The sequence below is a fragment of the Aotus nancymaae genome, unplaced genomic scaffold, assembly GCF_030222135.1.
Source record: "Aotus nancymaae isolate 86718 unplaced genomic scaffold, 86718_ANA_hifiasm-v0.15.2.pri h1tg000062l, whole genome shotgun sequence".
NCBI lineage: Eukaryota > Metazoa > Chordata > Mammalia > Primates > Aotidae > Aotus > Aotus nancymaae.
The window spans coordinates 26,790,716-26,815,686 of NW_026988476.1; the positions used below are offsets into that span (position 1 = coordinate 26,790,716).

Sequence of the window (24,971 nt, forward strand, 5' to 3'; positions counted from 1 at the left end):
ACCCGCCGCCGCTCTGTAGGGGACCTGCCACGTGCGGCTGCGAGCAGGGCTCTCGGCGCCGCGGGTTTCAGGCCCTATCCGGACGGCGGTGGCCGTCGGAGGCGCGGGCTAGGGGGTGGTGAGCCCGATGTCCCCCGCAGCTGGCCTGAAAGCTGCCCCTGAGCCTCCTGAGTGACTCCCTGCCTTCCCTGGTAGTCTCTCCGGAATCTCCAAATGATTTTACCAGGGGACCCTGGGCGCGGGGAGGCCAGGCCCCCGGGGTGATGCAGGTGTGTACCCTGCAGCCAGGGAAGGCCTAGCTTTCAGGGACATTGGCTTAGTTTGTTGGGTGAGACGTGGGGGTGGAGAACGGGAGTACTGTCCCTTTGTCAAAATTTCCGGGGAAACCCCGGGACTCGCTCTGTCTCCCGGCCACTGCCAGCGGGTCCTTAGCGCTGTCGATTGCGCACACCGGAGCCCGAAGTCTTCCCCACCGCGGGCAGGAGAGCCCCGCGAGCTCTCCCGGACGTGTCGGGTTCTAAAGGAGGGGGAGCCGAGCAGCCACTTCAGGGACTGCACTCCGGGGCGGCCCGAGGCTGGGAGGCCCGCTGGCCCGGCGAAGAAGGCCCCAACCTAAGACAACCCAGGCGTCCCGGGCGAAGGTCTCGATCTACCGGAGCCACGGCCTTTCGGGCATCGCTCCATTAAGGCCAGGGAGGAGAGGGGCATTGGCCAGCGACCCGCCCACCTTTCGTCCGGAAGTCACCCCACGCCTACAGGCAGGTTTTTCTGTCTCCTTTGCGGAACACTATGGGGTTGTTACACCGATTAAATGAAGAACACAGAAGACTCTGGATCTGCTGGACAGAACACCCTTTAAGAGTATCGCAGCTAAAAACTGGGTTGGCTGTAAGCTGATAATCAGGTAGCTGTGGTCAGACACCCACTCCAGAACCTCTGCTACTCAGAGACCATGTTATCACACGCGACGTCCATTAGGCCCCAGTAATCCGCTATCAACGCATTTTAGAGCCATTTGAATGTTAAGGAGATTTTTATTAATGGTCCATGATCCTAAAATGTGACTATTGGTTCTAGGAACAGATTTTAACAACTCAGGGCTGTGATGAGTGATTTTCTGCTTTCCTTGTAGCCTAAGGCCTCAAGAGATTTCATTTGGGAGATTAGGGGCAAGAACTAAGGGAGAGAGCCCTCACCTCACCAAGGACCTGACTTTAAAGGGTACTTTCCAGCTTTTATGTGGGGAACCTGAGATAGAAGGGAGCAGGCCCGTGGCTCCTGAAGGCAGCATTTGCAGGTCCTTTAATGGGGAGTCCAGGGGAACAAAAAAGCAATCGACAATTGTATGGCTACTAGAAACTGGCATCTTATTTTTAAAGAAGACTTCAGCTGGAAATGTCACCTAGTGATGTCAAGTAGACTAAGAAATTCTTAATCGAAAGGCCCCCTTCGCACACCTGCAGTAGGCAAACTAAGACAGGAGCAGTAGAGAAGGTAGCAGAGGATTCTGATTCTTGAACACCTTTTTTCCTTGTGGTGCTGTAACAGAAGTCAATCCAAACTTTGCCTACTTACCATTATATTTTTGGTGGGATTTTTTGTTTTGTTGTTGCTTTTTTCCCTTCCCCCCCCAAAATACCGTGTTTCCACTAAGAATTAAAAGGGGTGGGGAGATTAAGGAATAAAAGTGAATCATAGACCTCACACCGTTTGACTTTCCCTCTAGGAGAAAAACAAAATTTGAAGTGACCCTCCCCCTAGTGATAGCTTGGCTTCCCCGGCACCTGCAGTTATCTTTGACCAAATGGGTTGGACTTGGTAGGGATCCTTTATTTGAATTTGCTTACTGTTTGTTTGCAGTCGACAGAAGGTTGGTTTTTAAACATAAAATACACTGCTTGCAAGAGAGGAAGTCTGGCTGTTTCTCTTTAGCATTGGGGGGTCTCCCTTGGTTTTGAGGACTGCTGCATAGAAGGCCTTTCAAACGCAGGTCTGCTCCCTCCTTTACAGCCACTTCAGTATACGGAAACTTCCTCTAGTTCCCCATTTGGTTCCGTGTCCTTCCAACTGCTTCCATCAGAAAAACTACCCTTTCCAAATAGTGCCTAGATTTTGTTTCCATCAGGTAAAAAAACAAAAAGCAAACACCCACCCCCCACCACCACCACGACCAAACACATTATTATTGAAGGTCTCATGTTGCTATTAACAGGCAGTTTGAAAGAGATGCTCCAAGCAATCCTATACAACATGTCTCAATACACCGGAGCACCACGGTTTCACATGTAATGTTAATTCTGTCCGAGACAAATCCTATAATCTGTGCAGTTTCAGAGCCTAATGCCAAAAAACATGGGGATGGGTTTTGTTTGGGGTTTTGCTCTCCCCATTCCAGGTGAAAGTCCCAGGGGCTGCCGGTCTTTTCTGTCACACTAACCCAAGGGCGGAAATGGAGTGACTAGGGGAATCAGGTTTTATCAGAGCACTCTGTGCTGACAGGCTCAGGCGGTTTAGAAGAGAAAATCAGAGGTGCTCAGGGCACCTGGTCACAAATCTGGGCACTCAGATGCCTAATGGGGGATTGGACCCTTTCGTGGAACGAAAAGGAGAGAGATAGCTGATCATCTTAAAGGTCTCGAAGGAAGCCAAAAACCCAGGCGGAAGTCATGGCTGACTCTGATCCTGCATCTTCCCATTCTGGTTGTTTTCCACCATGTCTGCTTCCATTTGCGTGGGATGCACTGGTCTCCTGCCTAACTCTTTTGTGTTCCTCTTTTGCATGATTAAAAACACCTTTCTGTATGCAATAAACCACCACCTAGCACCGGCACGCCTGGTTTTGGGTTACAGCTTTGTCCGGGTAACAACCGCGAGGTTCTCCCTGGGTGTGAGATGCGGGTTCGAACATGTGGTGTGCGCGCCAGGGCTAGCCGCTTCCGGTTAAGTGGCCGCGGGGACTTGACTGCCGGCCCCTGCCCTGCAGGTAACCGGAATGGGCTGCCAGGCAAGTTGGCCCTGCCCAGGACGCCGAAGGGACCGCTTCCCCATTCCAGAGCTGGCCTATGGCCTTCAGGGCCGCTGAGTACTGCGACGGGTCCGAAAAGAAAGAAGGCACTGAGTTTAAAACAAAAAAAAAAGATCTAGAGGACTAAGAGAGAGAGGATGAGCCAAAGGAAACGGAATTGCTCGGGCTTCCCCCAAAGCCTCAGCTTAGTGCTGGGGGAGCCCCCAGAGCAGGGCCAGACTCCCCCAAACCCAGTAGCCAAGGTACCCGGCTTTCCTGGGAGGATCCCCAGGGGCCCGAGCAAGCCCAGCTGGGCCCCGTCAGCTTGGGACGCGGGAGGCCGCAGACGCCGCGGGAGCCCCCGCGGTGGCGGCCTCGCCCTTCGCGGCTGGAAGAAGCGGCCCCCTCCCCAGCCGTCTGCGGCTCATCCTCCCGGGAGACTGGGAAGCTAAAGGCCGCGGGCCCTGCCAGGCTTGCTTTCGCCGTCCCAGCCCCTTCTCCCCCGCCGGTGGACCCACCTCGCCGTCCCTTCCGTCGGTCTCGGTTTTAGCTCCTTGGGGTGCAGGGCGCTGTCCTCTCGGCCGGGCCGCCCCAGCCCCAATCCTCGAAGCCTGCCTGACCTCTGCCCTCCGCCAGGCCGCGAGGTTTCCCAGCGACCGGCGCCCCGGCCGGCAGCGGACCTGGAGGCCTGACTGCGGGGCTCGGGCAGGGCCCGCGCTCGGCTCCGGCTGGCTGCGCACTCCCGCGGGCGCACAGGCCTCGCCACCCGGCTTCGGGCCTTGCTGCGGCCCGCAATACGGGGCCTGGCGCCGCCGAGGCCTGAGGACGAGGCCCGGGGCGGTGGGGGTGGGGGGACGGGCTGCGGCTCAGGAGAGGTCCCGGGTGCGGGCCAGGGACGGAGCCAGCGCCCAGAGAGAAACGGGCACACCCGGCGAGGCCCGCCAGGCTGGGGAGTCTCGCGTCCGCCCGAGTTGGGAACCCTCGAGGCAGGGATGTGAGTACCGTTCCCCGGTAACTCCGACTGGGCACTGAGGAGTTAGAAAAGCCACCTCTTTAACCAGAGGTCGACGGCGCGGGCCGCGGGGCACCACGTTCCTTCAGGCAGTCGCACCCCAGCCTCCCGGCGTCTTGCGCCTGTGCCGGCGGCCATGCGGGCCTGGGGGGACACCCACAGGAAAGGAGATTAGCGGGCACCGTGTGGGAGAGGGGTTGAGGAAACCCACCATTATCTAAAACTGGAGGTTTCGAAAGCCGGAACTCAATTGAGTTGATTGAATTTCTCTTGTTATCTAGGAAGGAAAGAAACACTCCCAAGGTGAAATACAAAGGGCCAAGAATCTCTGTGGGAAAGATAAAGGTTTGGGGCAAGAGATCTTTGTAAAGCAACTACCCCCACCCTCATCAGGACCTGTCCTCCAAAACGAAGCTTATATGGCCGCTGTCTTAATTGCCGATACGCAGCTGAAGTAACTCCCTGACCCCTTTGGAGGACGGCGTCATTTCAGTACCAAGCATCACCATTATTTGGCTTATTAACTTCATTAAAACCGGTCTTGACTAGGAGTGGAGATCGGAACTCTCTGGATGTCTTTAAGCCACTGCTCGCTCCCTGCCTCCTTCCCTCCCTCCATTGCCTTCGGTCAGGGGGAATTCATTTCTTACTTCGCCTTCGATTCAAAGGTACTTAACTGCGTGGTCTTCGTTAAGCGAAGTTGTGCAGAGGTGATGAAAAAATTAGTTTCAGAGGGTGCTCAGTGCCTCTTCTTTCTGATCTTTTAAGTTTCAGGAGAGAAACTGCTAACTGCGTTGTTTGCTGAGTAGCCCAATGTTCATCGTCATTGTTGTTTTTAAAGACAGGGTACTCTTTTCCCGCCCCTTGCGGGACATCCAGCATACTGAAGGCAATGGTAGAAAATGGTTATTTTGGTTCTGCATTACTGTTGCAGAAGAAAAGCTGGGAGATTAAGACCCTGAATCTGGGCAAACCTGTAAGCAATGACTCAGGTCCCAATTTAACTTCGTGTAAACTACACTATGTTGAAAGTTATCAATAGGTACTGAAAACTCTTGCCATCAAATTTGGCCTCAAATGTTGGTTGCAAACTGTTGCATTTCTTTTGCCAGTGAACCAATTTACTTTCTAGGAAAGAGTACAGAGAATTCAAGGGAGCATGCGCAGCAGGGACCAGAAACATGAAATAGCCAGAAAACAAAATGGTTGCAACTGCTAACCTTCATTTAAAACGTTACAATCAAGAGTCACTTAATTTTGGTCAAATGTAAGAGCTTAAGAAGCTTAAAATGAAATTAAATATTGCTTTTACCTGAGGAGCACCATGATCATTGGCCCACTTGTCTTTTCTGGTGACTGGTTTAAAAAATGCAGGTACAACTGAAAAGGGACCCATTTTTTTTCTCCCTCGGCACTTTCTTAAACACACACACAAAAAACTGACCAGGGTGCCTTATGTTCAACTACTGAAATTATAGGTTTTAAAACTTTTCTGAAACTCTTTTGTTCAGAAATCATTTCTGCCTGAATTGCTTTCAGATTCTGATTACACTCCCTCTCATGTTTACCTCAGATTTTTTGGAAGTTAGAAAAAAAATTCCCTTAACCAGATAAAGAGAATAGAAACAAGAAATTCTTCTCATTCTCATGTTTTCAGAGATACTCCAATTCTCCTCCTCCCTCTTAAAAATTTGATCTATTTTAAAATATACTAATAAAGTGCCTAAGAAATCGTTCAGGTTTGCGGCAGGGAGGGAAAAGCAAGAACAAGATCCTATTGATTGCTAGGCTCTCCAAACTCAATTTCAGAGCAATCCTGATGAAAGTCACAAACAGTCTACATACCACTGTCATTCATATCTAGTTTATCCATAGATTAGCCAAGAAAAAAAAAAGTAAAAATAAGTTTGTTAATTTCCTCTCTGCCTGAAGAAAAATGTGTTTTGGGAAGGAGAGGCTGAATATTGGCTTCTCATTTGTAAATAGTAGTGTAAAATTAAACTGGACCCAATGTTGTGCTAGAACCATTTTAATATAATTATACATATCTGCCAAATCCAGGAAGAAAAGGTTTATGCATATATAACTTTTCCAGTTAACATCTGCAAGCATAAACGACAATGATCTCAGTTTAATAATCCATCAGGGTCAGGGCAATTGACCAATGTCTCTTTACTGCTAGGCTTACCAACAGTAAATTACAGATGAATTAGTGTCCTTTTGCTTCTCTTCTCTCACTCTCCTTGTCCAGAGACATTTTGTCATAAAGTTTCAGTGCAGCTCACCTCCAGCCAAAGGTAATCTTTTTAGATCAGTACTCAGTTGCTCTGAATTTTGCTTATAATTATAACCTATTTAATCACAGAAGAACCCCTGCAGAGGTGGAGTTCAAGGTTGCATACAATAACAGGAGATCACAGTTTTGAAGTCTAGCACAGATTAAAAACCACAGATGTACCATTTATAAGACACACACTGATTGTCTCTTAAACTACATATTGACTCCTTATGAACATTATTTTTTAAATAAAGTAGTGCATCTAGGACAATCAGTCGCACAATTCACACAGCCCTGAAAAGTTTTTTCAGTGCCAACTACCAGTTGGTCATGAAACGTGAATGAGCTGGAGACACTGTTCATTCCTAAGATTCAACCAAGGATTGGCTAAAACACTGGAACACCTCTGCTTAAGAAGGCTATGATCTTCCCTCCCTTCCTTCACAACTTAGTTTTGTTTGATTTTATTTTTGGTGGTGTTTGGTTGCACATGGCTAGAATGCTTTTGATTACTTTGCAAATCAGGAAAACCAATTATCTAAAACTATGACAGGATCTTAAGTAGATTGGTTTGTCCATTTCAGGTTGCTGGTTGGTAGGCCCCTCTAAGGCCCTTCATTTTTTCCTTCTATGCCTCTCGGAACTTTGATCAGATGAGTCTGAGCATCATCCCATCTAACTCTTTTAACCAATGCCTGGCTAAAACTGGAATGTCCAGCCCAGTATATTTAAAAATCACCCACAAAAAGAGGTTCTACAGGTCTTCACAAAACCTGGAATTTCCACGAGGATGTCTGATCTTTATAATCCAAGCAGTCAGCATTGAAGTTAAGCTTCCAGGAGGCAGTTTGGTCCTTATAATCCAAGCAATCAGTGGTTGAGTTAAAACCCAAGCTTGAAGCTCCATATCCCTGGGTGGAAAGAGAAGCTGGGGACTGATTGAGATGGCTGGTGACTGCATTGGTACCCATGGGACTGAGTGTGGCCCCTGGTCCAGGAAGCTGGTGATGCATAGGGGTCAAATAAGATCCACAGTCCATGCCCCCAAAGTAGGAAGTTGAGCCAGCATATCCTTGACTATAACCTGAAGCCTGAGTATAGGTCATGGGATAGGACCTCTGCATGCAGGAAGAGGAGGTGGACAAGGGATCTGACAGTGGGGAGATGGAAGCTGGGCTCCAGATAGACACGGGAGCACTGCTGCTGGCAATGGTTGGGACTGAGGTGCTAGAGGGGGGAGTGAATTGGCCACTTGTTCCACTCTCTGAACTCACTTCCCGAGCTGGAGAGGTCTTCTTTTTGGCAGGTCTCACTTTGTTTTGACCTCCATTCTGCTGCTGTTGTTGTTGCTGGCGGCACTTAGCTCTTCGATTCTTAAACCATACCTTGGAAGGGAAAGAAACGTCTTTAACACAGTTTTGGTAACTCCCTAAGGACAAGAATGGCTCCCAGATTATAAATTTATCTTACACAGACAGATCAGCTGAACATACAATCTCCCCTGCCACTGAAGACCTATTATGTGGCACTCTCATATAAACTCCTGGACTTGTAATAAAGTTGGGGAGACTGTCTAAAAACACTTGGCACTGCCTTATTTCTAGCCCAGAATAAAATTTAAGATAATCCCCCAAATTGTATGGCTAGAAACTCTCCGCTTCACTTTCCTATCTTATTTCACCTCTAATACACACATACACATAGACCCAGCTATTTCTTGGAACCTCTCACAGAGGACTAAAATGTATCGATGTCTTTTGGAGGGAAATACATGAGAAGTGAGGGAAAGCAATTTTACTATTATACGCTAACAGGAACAGCCTAAATTCATTTACAGTTCATCTTCCAGGAAGCAACTGCTAATATGGAGGTTGGTTGATTCCATCACCCTTCTTTTTGTCTCTCTTAGAAAGACTCACAAAACAAAGCTCCAAGGGGAAGACATAGTCTTCTTGAGGAAAGAGGTTTGGAAGTCACTATTTGCTGAAAGCTTCTTTGTGGTAAAAGGAGGGACTTATATGTACTCTGCTTTGAGCTGGAGTACAGACCTGCTAGTCTCCAAGACTTGAGTCTGTGCCTTTAGAGTAGGGCCACTCAGCACATAGACTCAGTCTCCTGTGCTATGTTCACTGGCTTACCACTTTAATCCACTGCTGCAATCTTGACAATTCTCTTTCCCAGCCCTGTTCATGTTCTGCAAAGAAGAAGCTATGATTGGTGTATGAGGGGGCTGAGAAGAAAAACTACTGGCATTTTCTGGAGGACAGATCCTTAGCTGAACTTTTGAATGAGCTCTCTGTATGGGTGCCATCACTGTGGTAAAAGTGATGCCACCACGGCCAAGCTCAATAACACCAACCATTCGGGGCCATTTATTTTCTCCCAGAGAGGACTTTGGTTCAAGCCTTAGAAGTGCTAAAACTTCCTCCAACCTTCTTTGAAAAAGCCCCTTTCCCAGTTAGCAGCTGACACTGATGTCTGTCATTTTCAGAAACACATTCTAGCTGAAGGAGAGGCCCAGACGTATGTGTGGTTTAACATGTTAAATACTTTGCAGAGAACTCTGTACAGGGCTCACTCACCAGGCAAGCTGGAGTTGACCTTCCCTCTCCAGTTTCAGTTCAAGTTTAGTGGAACTAAAGCAAGAGCGGGGTCACTAGAGACATTATGAGATATTTTATCTGTTAAACGGCTCAGAGCTAGAAAATTCTGTTCAATCCCTTAAAAGTCAAGGAAAATACATTCTTATTGTGTTGATTTATTTGGTAAAAGCACCAGCTGCGTCTATACCCTGACTCTGCCACCAAACTTAGTTAAGACCTTGAGAAAGTCATTTACTCTGTTTTTTCATCTGTAAAAATATTTGGACTGTCCAGGAGCTGAGCTGCTTTCAGACAAGTCCATGAGAATAGAGGAGGATTTCTATACCGAGGAAGGGAAGGGTTACAATACCATGTGACTACTCTGGAAATCTGCTCTAGGCTGGGTCTCCCTCTACCAGCAACCCAGGCCTTGAAGACCCTTGCTTATAGGATTAAGTGGTGATGGGAGGCAAAAAAGGGCAGGAGGAAAATACTTTCCTGGCCCCTTAGTGAGTGAAGGAGAGTTTCAAGCCTTCCTTCAGTCCTCTCAAAGACCTGGGGCTCTCCATAGCCCTGGACATGCACCATATTCTGGGGAAGGGTGGCATGGTCAGGAAGGATGGCTCTGCTTGCATCTGCCCTACCTGCACCCTGGACTCGGGCAAGTTGATTTTCAGTGCCACCTCCTCTCGCATGAAGATGTCTGGGTATCGGGTCTTGGCAAACAGTGCTTCCAGCACATCTAGCTGCGCCCGAGTGAACGTCGTCCTCTCCCGGCGCTGTTTCCGGGGGGTGGCTGCGGGACAAGAAGCCCAGGGCCCTTTAGGGTGGGGGAGCAGTTTCTCAGTCAAGGCGTTTCCGCGGGTTCTCTGACACCCCTACCCTCCACCCCACAGCAATCCCCAGCTCCTCACAGCCCTTCAGCCGGGAGCCTACCAATGCTCTTTCCACCGCCTCCCCAGCTTTGTTCCCCAGGGACCCAGGACACATGCTGCTTCTTTCCCCACTCTTCCTGGTGTTGAGATTGCTCCAATCAAAGCATCACTTGGAAAGTTAACAAATGAAACATTTCTTAAAAGACACCAAAAAAAATTTTTTTTTCTCCAAAAATCAACTCCCAAACCACAACACAAAAAGGCTATTCCATGAAATCAAAGGATCTCTGAGGACAGACTGGCAGCTCAAATCGATGGGGGAAGTCTGAATCCTGCTCTCAGGGTTTTTAGCACACCAAGGGCCTTTGTTCCTCCATCTTTAAAATGGGGACATAGTTGATTCAACTTTTCCTTCTAGGAGGATTTTAAACAGATCTGATTGGAAAGGAAAGCACCCGAATTTGGAGGAAGTCACACCTCTTGGGATTAAAGCAGGCCCTGGAGGTCAGAGGGGAAGGCCCGGGCCTGGAGGGAACAACTGCAAAGCCTGAGGGTCCTAAAGACTTATGGAGAGAAAGCTCAGCTTCTCCAAAAGGACACTTCTGAGAAATGAGGCATCCAGATATGGGCAGGGGTCTTTTGCACAAATGTCAAGGACAGTAACCTTCTTCATCCCACTCTGATGCCAATCCCTTATTTACTCGAATTAAGAATCAAATGATGCGATTGTAACTGTTGCAGACCCACCTACTCACTTCTCCCAACCCCTGTTCTCTGCGTAGTCAGTAAATGGCCGGGGGCTGCTTCCTCAGAAGGAAAACCTAGTGGAGACCTAGCCTGAAGCTGGGTGGGGACAGTGTGACTGCCAACACCTGTGTTCCAGGGAAATAGGGTGTTGCTTCCCCGGAGGACGGCGTGGGGTAGGGGGGTGCAGGAGTGCAGCAGGGCTCACTTACCCGGGTAGCCCACAGAGGGGTGCAGCAAGTCCATACCCGAAGTGGTCAGACTCAGCCCATTGACTGCGTAAGGCGGTTGCTTAAGATAAGACATCATGCTAAGGTTGTTTGGAGGTGCAAAGTCGGCCCAAATCGAGGGTACCCAGCTGGAAGATCTTGATGCGCCGGGGGTGGACAGGTTCAGAGTCCTTGGTGGGTGGGAATGGAGCAGTGGAACTAAGGGCAAAGCAAACAAACAAACAGAGGTGCTGGTTTACTGCTTCGGAGGCGGCAGCTCCTCCACGTTCCACCACTAACTTAAAAAGAGCACGGGCTAGGCGAGGCAGAGGCTTTTAAAGGACTTGCAGACACTCCCCCCCATCCCCACCCCCACCCCCACCCCCACCCCCAGCTGCTCTGAAACTAGAGGGGATGGAGGGAGACCAGATAAACCTGTCTTCCCCACCCCCACCCCAAACTTAAAAAAAATGTACCCGAAGAAAGCAATTACAATCTGCCTTCCCCAAGAACAAAACCCCACGCCTTCAAATGCACACATTGCATTCCTATCCCTACATTTGCATAGGACTCATTGGCTGGCACTAGCTAATTGTCTCAAACAAAACTTGATTGGGGCCATTTGCAGAGACAAAGAACTCTTTGGCTAAATAAATAATGCTGATAACAAAGCCCATTGGTGAGAAACAAAGAAACAATTCAAGAAATCTACCTCTCCCTAGACTGTTGCCTTTCCGTAGCAGAGATTTTAATTATCTTAGCTTTTTACCACTTCCAACTGCTGCGAAGCTAAAATGTCAGTGCATTTAACATCTAAAATACCAACTTACTAAATGACAAACTTGGAAAAACTGCTCAACCACTATTATTCCACATTTGAAGTCATTTCCGGTAATCATTTTCACCTAATTAGTAGTCCGGGTAATTAGATTTCGAGGTAAGTAACAGATTTATTAGGGTTTTGGAGAACCTTGATTATATGTGTCTAAAGAACGAAAGCTAAACAAACAAGTATTTAACTTTTAATAGACACCCATCAAATATTTAAACATATTGCAAAAAAGTCTTCAAGACTGGCACAGGGCTTGCCAGAAATTGTTAAGTTAGAATCCCACCAATCAGATAACGATGGGGCCCCACATTTGTAGTGCAAGCTGCTTCCATGTTGATTTTGATGTGTGGAGGCTGCAGATCCTGCGGGAGGCAAATTTTCAAACATTTGGGTCCTCCGCAGCTGCAGCAGAGTTTCCTGTTAACACTAACTGCCTTTTGCACATTTTAGTTTTAAAGAAAGTAGATACACAAATATCCCAAGTCGTGAAACTAATAGAATTTCTCCCTACCGTTCACGTTCCCTACAATCCTATGAGAAAAAGATCTCAAGGGGGGAAAAAGAAAGAAAGAAAAAGAAAAGTTATTTACTTTCTTCAGCTGAGCTCCCCCCCCTCCACCCCAGCAAAGAGATTCAAAGTAGATGTTAATATAGGCTGGCAGTTTGCAAGTCTGCCTTTTATTTTCCTAAAATGTGGCACTTATATGCAAGGATCTCTACTTTGAAACTTTGACACCAGGAAAGATTGCTTCAAAATGGCGGATACAAGATAAAGGTCTTACTGAGTTTTAAGGACTCCGGGTTTTCATATTTACGTTGTTTAAGACAGCAAGGTGCAAAAGTCCATAAATGAAACTCAGTAACTTCTGTCTGATTTAAGTTCAGAGCACAAAAGTCATTCCTTTCTAACCTAAGATCTAATTTAATGTAATTATATAAATGTCTTTCATGGAGGAGTCTGTATTATCCTCAGTAAAACTAATTTAGTTGTCCCTACAATACAGACTTTATATTTTTGCATGGTCTTTTCTTTTTCAAAATGCTGTTCTTCGGAGGCTGTGAAAATAAACAAAAATCTCCAGTTTAGAGGCTGTTTAAACACAAATATGACTGTATTTTAAAGCAGTCATATATGTGTTTAAACAGCCTCTAAACTGGAAACTTTTTGTTTAATCGTACTACCTTGCAAAGTTCTGAACTGCAGTACTATAGAGAAACGTAAAATCATATCAGATGTACCCATGAGAAATATGGAAATGTTCTTACATGTCGAGCTCTCACCCAATTAGAAATGCCTGACACATCGTACAATAAAGTAGCACATTCCAACATAAAAAGCAGTAACCGACAGAAAGCACCAGGGCTGAGATCCTTCCAGGCGCTCCTTTGCCCTTACCATTGCAAAATGGCTAAAATTCTCGGAAGAAACTATTTTCACTTTTGCTCCTGGATCCACCTTTAAAAGGAAAAGAGGAAAACCAAAAACCAAAACTAAGAGATTCTCTCCACAGCCGACCTAGGTCTGCACTTTGCATAGAAGGCATGGGCCCTTCCACCTAACTTTCAAAGCCCTTTTCCTCCCGAATCAGAGTCCAGAAGGGGGAAAAGAAAGAACTTTGCCAAAATCTACGCCTCACTATGACTGCTCACGAGGTGGCCTCTGGAGAGCTCATACCTAGAAGCTGACCACGGTCACGCGGTGAGTCCAGGCAGCCGGTCGGCGACCGTACCTCCGGGCGCGAGTGCCTGGGCCTTGTGTCCCTGCCGGCAGCCCCGCAGCCCTGCAGCCCCGCAGCTCCGCAGCCCCGCAGGCCTGGCGCCCGAGGTCCCGCTCCACTGCCCGCGTCGCCCGCGCAGCCTTATATCTAACGGTCAATTCCTGCAATCTGTCGCTTCCCCCTCCCCCCTCGCCTTGTTTTTTTTTTCTTCCAAGAAGCCCATCTACCAGTTGCTGTGTCCTCGCTCAACAATAATTACCTCGTCCGAGAATTAATTATAATAAATGTTTTCTTGATAAACTAACGAGATAATCCGAGGGGCACACGTCCCTTAATTACAGGCCGCCATGCTCCGCTCTGCTTCTCGTCCGGGCTGATTAATTTTCTGCATGATGGAAAGGAAACAAAACTACGCGGACTGGCGACTGGCCTGAGGCTGGAAAGACGACGAAGAGGAGGAAAGAAAGAAAAAGGAGACGTGTGGGCACCGCGGAAAACGGCCGGCGTTGGCCTCTCTCCGGCGAACTAGAGTGAAAGTTTCTGGCCTCGGGTAATCAAACAACTCTGCCACCCGCGAGGGAGGGAGGAAGAAACGAGCCAAAAGGGTTGGCCTTGACTATTAATTATCGTTGGGAGAAAGCCCCGGTGTTAGCAGCGCTGAGGTCTGGGTGTCTACCTTGCTCTGGGGGGAGGAGTTTCCTCTCCTGCTCCTCTCTCGTGCTAATAACTTTTGGTGCCTGGAAAAAGTCCCGAACTGAGCAGGAGAAATCCCGACCCGAAAAGCCCTAGGATACTGGGGAGAATTTCAAGGAGCGACTTCCCCGTCCCCTCCCCAAGCAATCCACCACCGCAGGGTCAGCGCCGCTCGGCCTTCGCTCCCGGCGCACCTCTTCGGCCTGGGAAGGAGGCAAAAGCCAACTCGGTGGAATTCTGACGGAGGACTTGGGGTTCCAAAAATGTGTCCCGAAATCGGGCATCGATTTCAACAGTCACCTGAACGCAGCAAAGCGAAGACTTCTTGGGAGTTTGCAGCGCGACCCGTCGCCCGGGCCCGGAGCTGGCAGAGACCTTCTGATGGTTCTCACTGAGCAGACCCAGGGCACAAGCTGGGCCTCGGCGAACCCCTCCGCCCCATCCCGGCCCCGACCCACGACACCTCATTGTCTCCGAGCCTGAACCTGGGAAGGGGGTGCGCGAGCGCGCGGGCGAGCCCTGCCGCTCCCCGCCAGAGAACAGTCGAGGGGCCGCGGTCCCAGCAGGAGGATTCCTGTCCTCGGCCCGGCCGCGGCCTCGGGCGGAGCAGGGGCCACTCGCTGCCACTTCTGCCCTCCCCAGGTGCGCGCGGAGGGCGACATGGGGCCGGCCGCGAACCATGCCCGGCAAAGTCCTGTTGAAAAACCACTCTTCACGTTCACTCGGCCTGGTGACCAGGGTCGGGGACCAGGACAATCGGGGGTAGGGGTAGGGGGCTGCGTAATTGCAGCCCAAGGTGGTTTGGTTTGGGGGGGGTGGTGGGTGTTTAAAAACAAAGAGGAGACCTGGAAGCTTTTGGAAGAAACAGAACCGAGCTGCATCAGGCTGAGGGAGAGGAGGCCAAAAAAAAGCGAGCGGCGAGCGCCGGGGCTGACGACAAGCCAGCGCTCCCGTCAAGCCAGCGCTCCCGTCCTCCTCGGTTATCCGCTCCAGTTTCCGCTCACGTTCATCAGGGGCGGGCAGGGGCTCGAGCAGCGGCCCGTGGCCCAGGCAGACCCGCAAGCTAACCGGGTTTCCGGCGCGCGGGCCCAAGGAGGCGCCTGACTTTTTATTATTGTTGTTTCAATCCATACATCTAGCTACATCTGCATCGTTTTGTCTTGGACTCTAAAAACGTCCTTGGGATCCATCCAAACGACCCCAACCCAATCTAGGGGCCAAAACGCAAAGATCGCGGGGAGAAGCCCAGAACGGCGTTGACGTAAAAACAAAACCACAAACAAAACCTTCCAAAACACCCAGATTACACTCGCAGCGTTTCGACGACGTTTTGCAGAAGCGACGACCCCCAGGAGCACGCTCTCTGCCTCTCTCCCACTCCCGCTCTCATCTCCAGATCACATTTCTTTTTTGCAACCATCGTTGTTACGCCTCAAAATTTCTAAGAGAAAATAATGCATCCGCCTACAGAACTCCACGTTCCCACAGGGGCATCGCTCGGTCTATTGGAGGTACTGGGGTGATGGCCGACAGACACCGGTACACGTAGATATAGATAGACAAGACAGACGGACACTTACCTTACAGCCTCATGGGACGTTAGAAAAAGTCAAATATCCTTCAAATTCCAAATAGCCAGCTATCCTAAAAGAAATCAAGAGTATTGAGTTAGAAACCTTGTAGTCTTCACCCTTCCATGAAAAGTCAAACACAACCAAAAAAATATATATTTTTTAAGAATAAAAAATGAGCAAGGCGGCTAGAGTTCTAAACACGCGTGGGCCCTTCTGCAATACATACAAAGTATATGTGGTGAGTGAGGGCTGCTCTAGCAATTTTATTTTTAATCACAGTGGAGTCTGAGTTGGAGCTGAGGTCGGTCCCGCTCTCAGGGAGATTTGCTGAGAAAGCGCCTCTCTGGCAACTTTTTGACGCAAACTCTCCAACCAATGGCAGGGAGAGAATGATTGACACATCTAAGCCAGAGGGAAAATAATAAAAACACACAACAGGGGGAGGAAAACAGGCCGCTGCTGCACCGGGGGATGAGCAGGCAACAAATCCAGGCTTCCGACATTACCAGAATGTTCTTTAAAGACACTGGGCTCCGCTTAAAATATACATTATGGGCCGGAGCATGTGAACTAATTGTATAATTAAAATGATGGACAGGGAGTTCTTCTCTTACCCTCTTTTTCTCTGGTTCCTTTACTCTGAAATTTCCTTTCCTCTTTCCTTTGTGTTTTTTTATTTTTAGGGAAGGGAAGAAAGGAAACCCATACAATGTAAGATGGGAAGATAAAAATATTTAAGTAAATGCTGAAGCAGCGAGCGGGGCGGGGTGGAGGGGTAGGGAGTGACTGGGTTATCACATTCAAGGCCAGCAATAAGGGTGTGGATGAGAGGCAGAAAGCAAGTAGGACTGAAACTCAAAAACACTACTATGCCTTCTCAAACAGGGCCAGAGCATGCCGACGGCCAGAAAGGGTAAAAGAGGGAGGGCTGGAGTGCTATGTGGGCATGTAGGGAAGACAGAGAGATACACCAGTCCAAGAACAAACTATTTTCTAAAACTCAGTGTCTTCTCTATTTCCTACCCCGTTATAAATATCTTTAGACATATAAATAAATGATCCTTGAGTGAGAGACCCCGGCTTCTGGTAGGCGCCTGGGTGTTTTCTGGAGTTGAGAAGCCCACGACTGACTGTAGGGAACACGAACCCTGGAATCAAATCACAGGGCCCATTTAGGGGAAGTAGCTGGGGCCACATCAGGCCTCGAGGATGCGAGTGTCAGGTCGACAGGATGTCGAGGAAGGGAGCGAACGAGGAAGGCCCCCGTTGGAAACAGTTTCTGTGTTAGAACAAACGCCACCAAACGCCCGACACTGCGAGGCCTGGAGCTAACTGGGCTGGCGCCGCCCGAGCCCCGAACTGAGAGCCGGGAGGCTGGGAAGTGATGGGATCTGGGGACCCGAGCCAGGGAGTGCGACCTCCAGCCCAACTTTTTTGCCTGGCACAGAGATCAGGGACCGGACAGGTTTCAAAGGGATCTGAGTCCCTAGAAAAGCAAAAACAGACTGGGCGGAGTATGCGGGGAGGGATAGCGGAATTGCTGAGTGAATGTGAATAAGGGTGGGAGGGAGTGGAGGGAGCAGAAAACAGCTCTTCTTTCTCAACACCCAGTGCAGGAAAAGAAAAATAAAATATCTTCCTAAACACACCCCCCCGCCCCACCACCAACAACTACCATCACCACCACTGCTAGTGGGCCCAAAGAAAGAGCTCACTGCCTTTAATTTGGGGACCTATGTTAATGAAGTTGGTAATTAATTCGTCGCTTTGTTGTCGGTTCTTATACTGTATGTGTAATCAAATGTGGCCGTCCTTGGGATTTACAGCAATTAACGAATTACGGGAGTGCGCAAGAGGCAGCAAGCTCTCGGCAGCGGGGCTGGGCTCCGGCTCCGGCTCGGCCTGGGGCTGGGGACTCCGTGGCCGCGGCCCCCGTCACAGGTGTCTCTAGAGCTTTGGGCCCTGGCGGCCCCTTTAGTCTCCGAGCGGCCCGGGGCCCGCCCAGCTCCTTCCCGGCCCTCTGCAGCAGCTCCAGTCCGGAGACCCGCTGGCTGTCGCGTTCCCAGGAGTCAGGACTTTCTGGGGGCCCGGGCGGGGGGGAGGGTGAGTACCGACCTTTTTTCTCACCCCCACCTCCACTGTACTGAAACACCTGGTGACCGCCCCTCTCCCCCCAAGCCTTTAATGGGGGTGGTGGTAGGGAGAGGGTACTAATGCCCCAGGCGTTATGGCCCTCGTGGCGCTGGCTGTCTGAGGCACTGGTTGGGTGCTCTTGGTCAGAGTCGTGATGCTTTCGATGAAAGAAAGGCAAATACATCCCGATCGCCTCAAGCAGAGCCTCCTTCCTACCCCTACAAAAGACGACGTTTCCCCCAGTTTGATCACAATGATGTTTAAAGCATAAAAGAAAGGAAAAAGAAAAATGGACGTTGTGAATTTGGCAGAGCGGAAGGCCGTAGGGAGGCCTTGGGGACAGTCGGGATGGGGTGTGATGGAGAAATATAAGAACAGGCGCTTGTGATCCCCACCAAGTAAAAAATGTTGGACTGGGAGATCCATCTGCTGTAGGGTCCAGTGTCCAGGGAAACCTTTCAAGTCCGATGTAGAGGTTTTCGATATCCTCCCAGATGTCGGGGGCAGCTGAACCTCCCTAAAAATCCCCGTGTTCTGTTCGACAGGGGCAGATTTATGTGTTGTGGGGCGTGAGAGGGCTTTTGCCCTTCCAGCGGCGGGCAGCAGACAGCTCCGGCTTCTCCTTTGCCCTCTAGTCTAATAACTTCTCAGAAATACAGGGCCAATAAACTACGAGTTGGAAACGGACAGTGTTAAATAAACAAGGGTCTCTTTAAAATTCTCATCCACTTCAGATGTCTAAAGTAAGATTGTGATGATTTTGTCACGGTTTGGTAAATTTACCCCTTTAAGAGGCTTTCATAAATCCCAGAACACACCTTCAGCCAGATTTGAATATAGATTTAGGTTTTAAAACCCAGAAGCTGGAAACACCGCTTTATCAAAGAGAATTTCCCTTTAGCTTAGCAATGTGCTGAAGCTCTTAAAAGATTGGATCTGAGAGAGAGAGACAGAGAGGAGAAAGAGAACTAGAGACAGAGAGAGGCAGACAGGGAGGGGGGGAAGACTTTCTTTTTCTTTCTAGAGGAATTCTGCCCAGACTCTGAAGCAGTTGGTAGCAGGCAAGCTTTCTCCTGGGTGTCGCCTGGAAAAGTTGCAAAATTGCTCTTCACCTGTAAGAACATGCTCTTTATCTTCCGGTCTCTTCTTGTCAATTTGGAAATCGCAGACAGCCCGGCTCAGGTACAGTCCCCACAAACCCTATTCTAGGTCAGGACAAAAGCCACTGGCTTTGGGAGAAGGGGGCTGGGCTCTTTTACTGAAAACCTTAGATGCTTGGTGGGAGAAAAAGACTCTTTGGATGAAAAGTCTAACTCTTGATTTTCAGTAAGTTCTTGAACTTCCAATTTACTTACTATCTGTTCATTGTATTTCTATCTGTGTTTAACTTTTTTCTATGTCCTGTGCCTTTAACATTTTATTTCTTTTATGAATCTGACTTATGGTAGCATGCTTTGTGTTTTTAAACAATTTTCATTAACAAGTGGATGGTTTTTAATTGCCACTTGTACAATTATTTTACTATGCATATGACATATAAGCATTCAGAAGCTAAATTAAGAAAACCAATATGAAGGGAATCAAATTATTTGTCAGAGCTTGCACGCAGTTTCCAGAATATGGCTGATATTCATATTTTGAAATCAAGATGCAGGCATGGCACTAACTAGGCTCACTTTCTCCACTCCACAAGCCAGGCCAGTTTAAAATATTCCAAACTTTCCTCCAAGTTTATTAACTTTGGTGGGGGGGGGGGGCAGTGGGGGAGGGGGAGGGGAGAGAAGACATCCCGGGATTCTTCCAGGCTAATTAAAAAAGAAGAACAAAACCCATATTCCGTGAGAACATAGCCTCTTGGGGGAAAGGAGCCAGTTAGACTTCCTTAACACTTCAGAAATATGAACATTAATTTCCAATCTTTTCAGCAATTCAGTGAAGAGTGAGGGACTACATTTTGCATTAGAAGCACCATAATATCTAGAAAGGAGTCATTTTTTCATTAGGTTTTTAGATATGTCTTTATTATAAACTTTAACGAGATTAACCGTAATCTTTTAATTTTTTAAACAAGGATTTAAGTTTTTTTTACCAAGGATTTAAGATTGGCAATGCAGACAGAATTTAAGGGAAAAAAATAAGGCAACAGATCATTTATAAATTAAGCTTGGGTCTCTCCCTCTCTGCATTGCGGTTGCCTCAGAAAAGAGGGTAAGAGAGAAAGAAACAACTTCAAAGATAGGATTGGGCCATCTCGATAAAAGAGTAGGGAGGCAAACTCCAAATGCGAAAAAGAGGAAAAAAGGACCATGTTGTTCCGGAATGAAACGGATTAAGATTGTGTGACAAGTGCGAGATGTGGGGCTGTGAGACATTTATGAGCAGGGTGTGAGCCGGGAGCTGTGCATCTGTCCCTGAGAGTGTGGGGACCAAGGGTATGTGTAGAGCAAGGTTAGGGTGAGGGATAGGAAGGGCATGTGTGGATGTGAGACAGAGAGAAGTGTGAGTCGGTGTGTGTGTGTGTGTGTCAGGAGGGTGTGGACAGGAATGTGGATAGATTGATGAAGGGTGGTAGCTGTCAGTTTACATAATTTTCATCTCCTGGTCCTGAAGTTTCCTTGAAATCAATTCTACTGCAGGCAGCAGCCTTGAGCTTACAGAGCTGATATAAAACAACCATTACAGTCCAATATCTTGCCTGTTTGCAAACTTCATTTATAACTGGGGAAAAAAAGACCCAGGAATGGTTTTGTAAGAAAGGAAAAGAAGAAGAAAAGAAAACCACAGTGAAGCTTTAAACTAGTTTGGATAAATCTCTAATCTTTTATTTGCAACCTTTTACAAGCTTTATTTCCCGTATATGAAAAGCTTCTTTTATATGGGTACGACAGACTTTTCCTTTGGATTTTTAATTAGAGTCCATCAATTGTAGCCATATTTAAGAATCAATATGAAGTAATCCTTCGAGATGGGATAAGGTTTTAATCGAAAATCTAATTTCCCACTCTTTGCAGATGATTTTAAGGGGCTGGTTGATTAAAAAAAAAAAAAGGAGTTCAATTTTTAAAAGACATAACACCTAAAACCTGGAAAAGATCATGTCTACAAGAAACCAGCTGATGTTGCCTTACAAAGAAAAAGTCTGGCTGTTGTTGGGAACTTTTTTTTTCTACTTAGAAGAATTTGACTTATTTTTTTTCTCAAACAGTATTCCCTAATGTGGCTCCTATGAGAGTATTCACATTGAATGGGGGAAAGAACAAGACAGAAATTGTTTGTTTGAAACATATTTCATATGCAAAAGATAGCAATATAAATTTTTTATTAACAAAGAAAACATAGATCTTGACAGATCCCTTTCACTATATGTTCCCAAATTCTCAAGATTAGAGAATGAATAACACACATTTTTTCATTTTTGTTCATGAATGCAAACTTTCCATTTTCAGATCCAGGAATGAATATTTCTGACCAATTTTAAAACTTCAAAATTAGAACTTTGCAATTTTTGATTTTTTTTTGCAACAATTGAAAAGTTGCTTATCTCAAAGGCATAGAATTTTAAACAGTTTTACCAGAGTCAATGGCTTTCAATTTGTCTTAAAAGAGAAAAGAAAATGAAAGCAAGCAAGAAAGGAAACAAACAAACAAACAAATAAAAATTAATTGTAGGTGCACAGACCAGACCCTTTGTGCTCCTGAAAGATTAATCTGAGGTAATTGTTCAAAGGCCGAACATTATCTAAATGTGTATAGTGCATTTCCAACATTCACCGCTTAGTTTAAGATCTGCAAATCATCCGTAAACTAGAAGGAACCCCCCCCAAAAAAAGTTAATAGTGTATTTTCAGGCAGTCACTATACTTTTACAAACTGTTGTATCTGTTAAGTGCATTTAGAAAAATGAACTCATCATGTTTGCTTTTAAAAATCTGAATGAAGCGTGTTTCAACATATTTGATAGCCATGCTTTTCTTTTATCTGCAGAAATTTCAATTTATTTAAAAGCCCGGCGTTTAATGCACTACATGACCGCATGAATTTTAGAGAAGCCCTCTTGTATTTCTCTGTAATCGTGTCTAATGAAAACCTGGGATTTTCCATTTATTTTTTAAAAAGTGAAAATATAATGCATCTTCATTAGGAAAATTGACTGCTGTGCTCACGACAGTTCTTAATTGAAAAGGCAACCTATTTTAATGGTGTGGTTGAGAAGAAGATTACATACTTTATCCAAACACAAAGACAATTAATAATGAGAAGCAGGCTGCTGCCATTAACGCTAATGCAGTTGCATCAATGTCAGTGAAAAGTGCTCATACCTGAGATACACGGTGCAAACTCCCCCGGCTCCCTCCTTTCCCAATTCACCCACTTCTTAAATTTGAGTTTCTTAATGTGCAAGCGCCAGGGCCGGCTGTGGTCAGGCGGGCTATTTTCTAGCAAGTGCGGCGCGGGACTGGACGACCCTGCCCGCGGGTCGCCGGGTCTCGAGCTGCGCCGCCCCGCTGGAGGCGCCGGGGCTGCCTGGCTCTCCGCGCAGACCTCGCGCCCTTCCGTTTGCGCTCGCGGAGCCGGGTGAGGACGGCTGCGGCCCCCGCGCGATGGAGGATTTGGAGGCTCAGAGCCGCCTGGTACATTTTGAGAAGTTTAACAAACCGGACTGGGCTGCCTCGGAAACTGGGGTCTGTTCTGACTCATTTGCGGAAAAGTTACTGGGAAAAACATCTTGTAAAATTAAGGTTACGTTTGGCGGGTACAGACTTGAGCGCACATGGTCATCCGGCGAATCAGCCAAGTTTTCTAAAGCGCCCCCTCTCCAGCTCTCAGGCCAGGGGAGCAAAGCGTACGTGTGTGCGTGTGTGCGCGCGCGCGTGTCTGTGTCTGCATGTGTGCTCGCGAGCGCGTGTGCGTTTGGGGTGGGGGACATCCCGACCTTTCTGCACTCTAGTACGTCCCAACTCCAGGCTGGGAGGAGACGTCGGCGGCCTCTGGTCGTCTTTTCGCATCGTGGGCGAGGTGCGGCCAGCTGAGACCTCACGCCTGCCGCCTCGGACCCAGTGCGTCAAGCTAGGGGAGCCAGCGCCAGACGGGGAGACCTCCGGGATTCCGCCCTCGGCGCCAAAGGAGTGGCGGCCCTTGGTACCCAGCCTGGTCCTTGCTGCCGCCGGCGCTCTCGGGGGCCGGGACTCAAGGATGCGGTTTGCCCCCGCAGTCCCAAGACCCCTGGGGCCATTACAGCTTGCGGAAGGGGCTAACTCTGTTTGGTCTCCACGAAGTGGTTCGGTGTTTGCGATAGGGTAGGCCCCTCTTGCTTGGCGTCTTACACCCCTCTGAACTGGCTCTGCCCCGGCCTCTTCCCCAGCACAGTCTCCCAGCTAAGGCTCAGACAGCCGGGGAAGGGAGCGCCCCCATCAGTATTCCCCACAACCCGTCCCAGTTTGAGCCAGGGCGCGGCTGCAGGCTGACAGGCGCTCCGTGACCAGGCCGTCACTTCCCTTCTCCTAAGGTTAGATGGGGAGAGCGCACCTTCTGGGGAGTTCCCAAAGCTTCTCGCTTTGATTAGCCACGCGCAGGGCCAGGGAGAGATATTGCTGGGGTCTGAGTCCATGGGAAGTGTCGAGAAGAGAGAAAAGAGCAGGTAGTTAGGCTTCGGCGACTGCCCTGCGGACACTTGCACACATCGTGGAGGAGGAAGGACCCTGTCCTCCAAAGCCCGACTGAATACACTTCCCTCCCTTGAGGCATAGCCTCACTGGAAAGCCTCTTCCACAAATGCACTCTTCCCTCTGCAGCCTTCGGTATCCTGGGGCCAGCTCTGTCGTCCCTCAGTCAAGCATACCCCACTCTCTTCCCTGTTTCCGTCTATTTATGTGCAGACTTCCTGTAGACTTGCCACTTTTGTGATTTTGCCTACGAGCCAGGGGGCCTTTTCAAGGCTCTGAAGATGAGCAGGCCTGGAGATTTCCACGAAGCCCCAGGTGCCTCCTCTCCCTCCCTTAGGGCAGGTGAGTCCTAGAACATTGTAGCCTCCTTTTGGTGAGAGCCAACTATCAGCTACTTGATGTGGTCTAGGAATCTTCTCCCCTCCTTTCCAGCTTCAATGTTGGATACGCCTCCTTGCATGATGTATCTAAAGTTTCACCTGTTCTTTTTAAATACCCTTTTCAGATGGCAAAAGTTGAAGTACTCAGTTACTATTTATCAACCAAGCCCTAGTTTCTGCTTTTGGTGAGGCCATGTGTGTCAGCTGGAGTAAGAAGGGGACCAGGTTTCCTGGGGATAGCGTGAAGCCTACATATCTTACTTGCCCAACCACATAAGAGGAACAACAGACTTGCTTCCATTTGTGGATCTGTTTCTTAGCGTTTAACCTATGGATGCTTGGAGGCATCTTTATTAGCAAGTGTCTGACTTTGGATAGCCACTCAATAATGACATTCCTAATCATTTATTGAATACCATTTAAGCTAGTTCAACTCACAGACAGTAACTCTTAGCCTAAATGGCAGTTTTCTGGCAGCTTATTCAACTAATGAACAAGCAAAAAGTGAAAGATATAATTGCTTCCAATACTTAGCTCTCAAATATGACAATGAAAGGCATCACTTAAGGAACACACAGATCACACCAAATGTAGATGGAGTATTCTGGATTACTGGAAGAGCAGTAACCCTTTTGATTATGCTCTCTTGCATTTGATGGACAAAATATGTCAGATAAGCACAGAAGAAACAGGCATGGTACCTAGACCTTGGGTACCAACAGAATCATGGGCTTAAGTCTATCCTGACCTTTCCGTACCGGTTCAGCCGAAAACCAGAAGTAGTGGTTGAAGCCTTTCTCTAACAAAAAGACATTCTGTAAACATGAGATATTCACCACGGAAGTGGAGGGAAACCAAACAATTTCATTATCATCAAGAAATATTTTTAATATCCTGGTGTCGGCATTGGGTAGATAAAACTTCAGTCAATTCTAGAGTCCTAATGAAAACATTTCAGTAAAAGCAAACAACATTTTACATTAGACCATATATTCTTAAATCCAACTGCACATTCGGATCAATTTGGTTTATTAACCAATTTGTGCACTCATGGCAGGATGGATAAATTCGTTTATTTTTCACATGCAAAAATATTTATTGAAGTCTCTGATTTATCTAAAGATTTGTGATTATCAAGCCAGGAAGTGTTCAGAGCATAAGTATTTTTTCAAAAGTTGAATGTAGTATGCACTCACATTCATTCATTCATGTATGCATTCAAAAAGCCTATCTGCGGGCCTACTATGTATTTAGCAATTGTCAGGAATTGATTA

The 24,971-nt window shown here is 47.8% G+C and overlaps 2 protein-coding genes across 5 annotated transcripts in view; one reads left to right on the plus strand and one right to left on the minus strand.

The window, feature by feature from the left end:
- Positions 1-6,029: 6,029 nt before the first annotated feature.
- Positions 6,030-22,054, minus strand: OTX2 (orthodenticle homeobox 2). 4 transcript variants are annotated; one of them, XM_012450985.3, is made up of 5 exons: positions 21,974-22,054; positions 15,528-15,591; positions 10,708-10,923; positions 9,521-9,696; positions 6,030-7,679 (listed from the first exon to the last, which is right to left on the minus strand). In XM_012450985.3, the coding sequence occupies exons 3-5, from the start codon at positions 10,802-10,804 to the stop codon at positions 7,059-7,061; spliced, it is 894 nt and encodes a 297-aa protein (XP_012306408.1). In that variant the 5' UTR covers positions 10,805-10,923; positions 15,528-15,591; positions 21,974-22,054; the 3' UTR covers positions 6,030-7,058. The 4 variants fall into 4 exon arrangements, with proteins under 4 accessions (XP_012306408.1, XP_012306406.1, XP_012306410.1 ...); XM_012450983.2 differs by lacking the exon at positions 21,974-22,054 and adding an exon at positions 15,748-15,863; XM_012450987.2 differs by lacking the exon at positions 21,974-22,054 and adding an exon at positions 15,748-15,861 and having other exon boundaries at positions 9,521-9,672.
- LOC105716439 (uncharacterized) overlaps positions 16,731-24,971 on the plus strand; it is a 114,559-nt gene continuing 106,318 nt past the window's right edge. Inside the window, exons 1-3 of the mRNA XM_064365717.1 lie at positions 16,731-16,841; positions 17,348-17,624; positions 18,679-18,836. Coding sequence (XP_064221787.1) covers positions 16,731-16,841; positions 17,348-17,624; positions 18,679-18,836 — 546 coding nt within the window. The remainder of the gene's footprint in view (positions 16,842-17,347; positions 17,625-18,678; positions 18,837-24,971) is intronic.

Bases quoted from the DNA above. Each gene is read 5' to 3' on its own strand.
- OTX2 (XM_012450985.3), bottom strand. From the start codon at position 10,804: ATGATGTCTTATCTTAAGCAACCGCCTTACGCAGTCAATGGGCTGAGT. The intron at 9,697-10,707 runs GTAAGTGAGCCC...CCCACCCTAAAG, and splicing joins CCCCTCTGTGGGCTACCCGG to GGCCCTGGGCTTCTTGTCCC. The intron at 7,680-9,520 runs GTAGGGCAGATG...TTCCCTTCCAAG, and splicing joins TGCCCGAGTCCAGGGTGCAG to GTATGGTTTAAGAATCGAAG.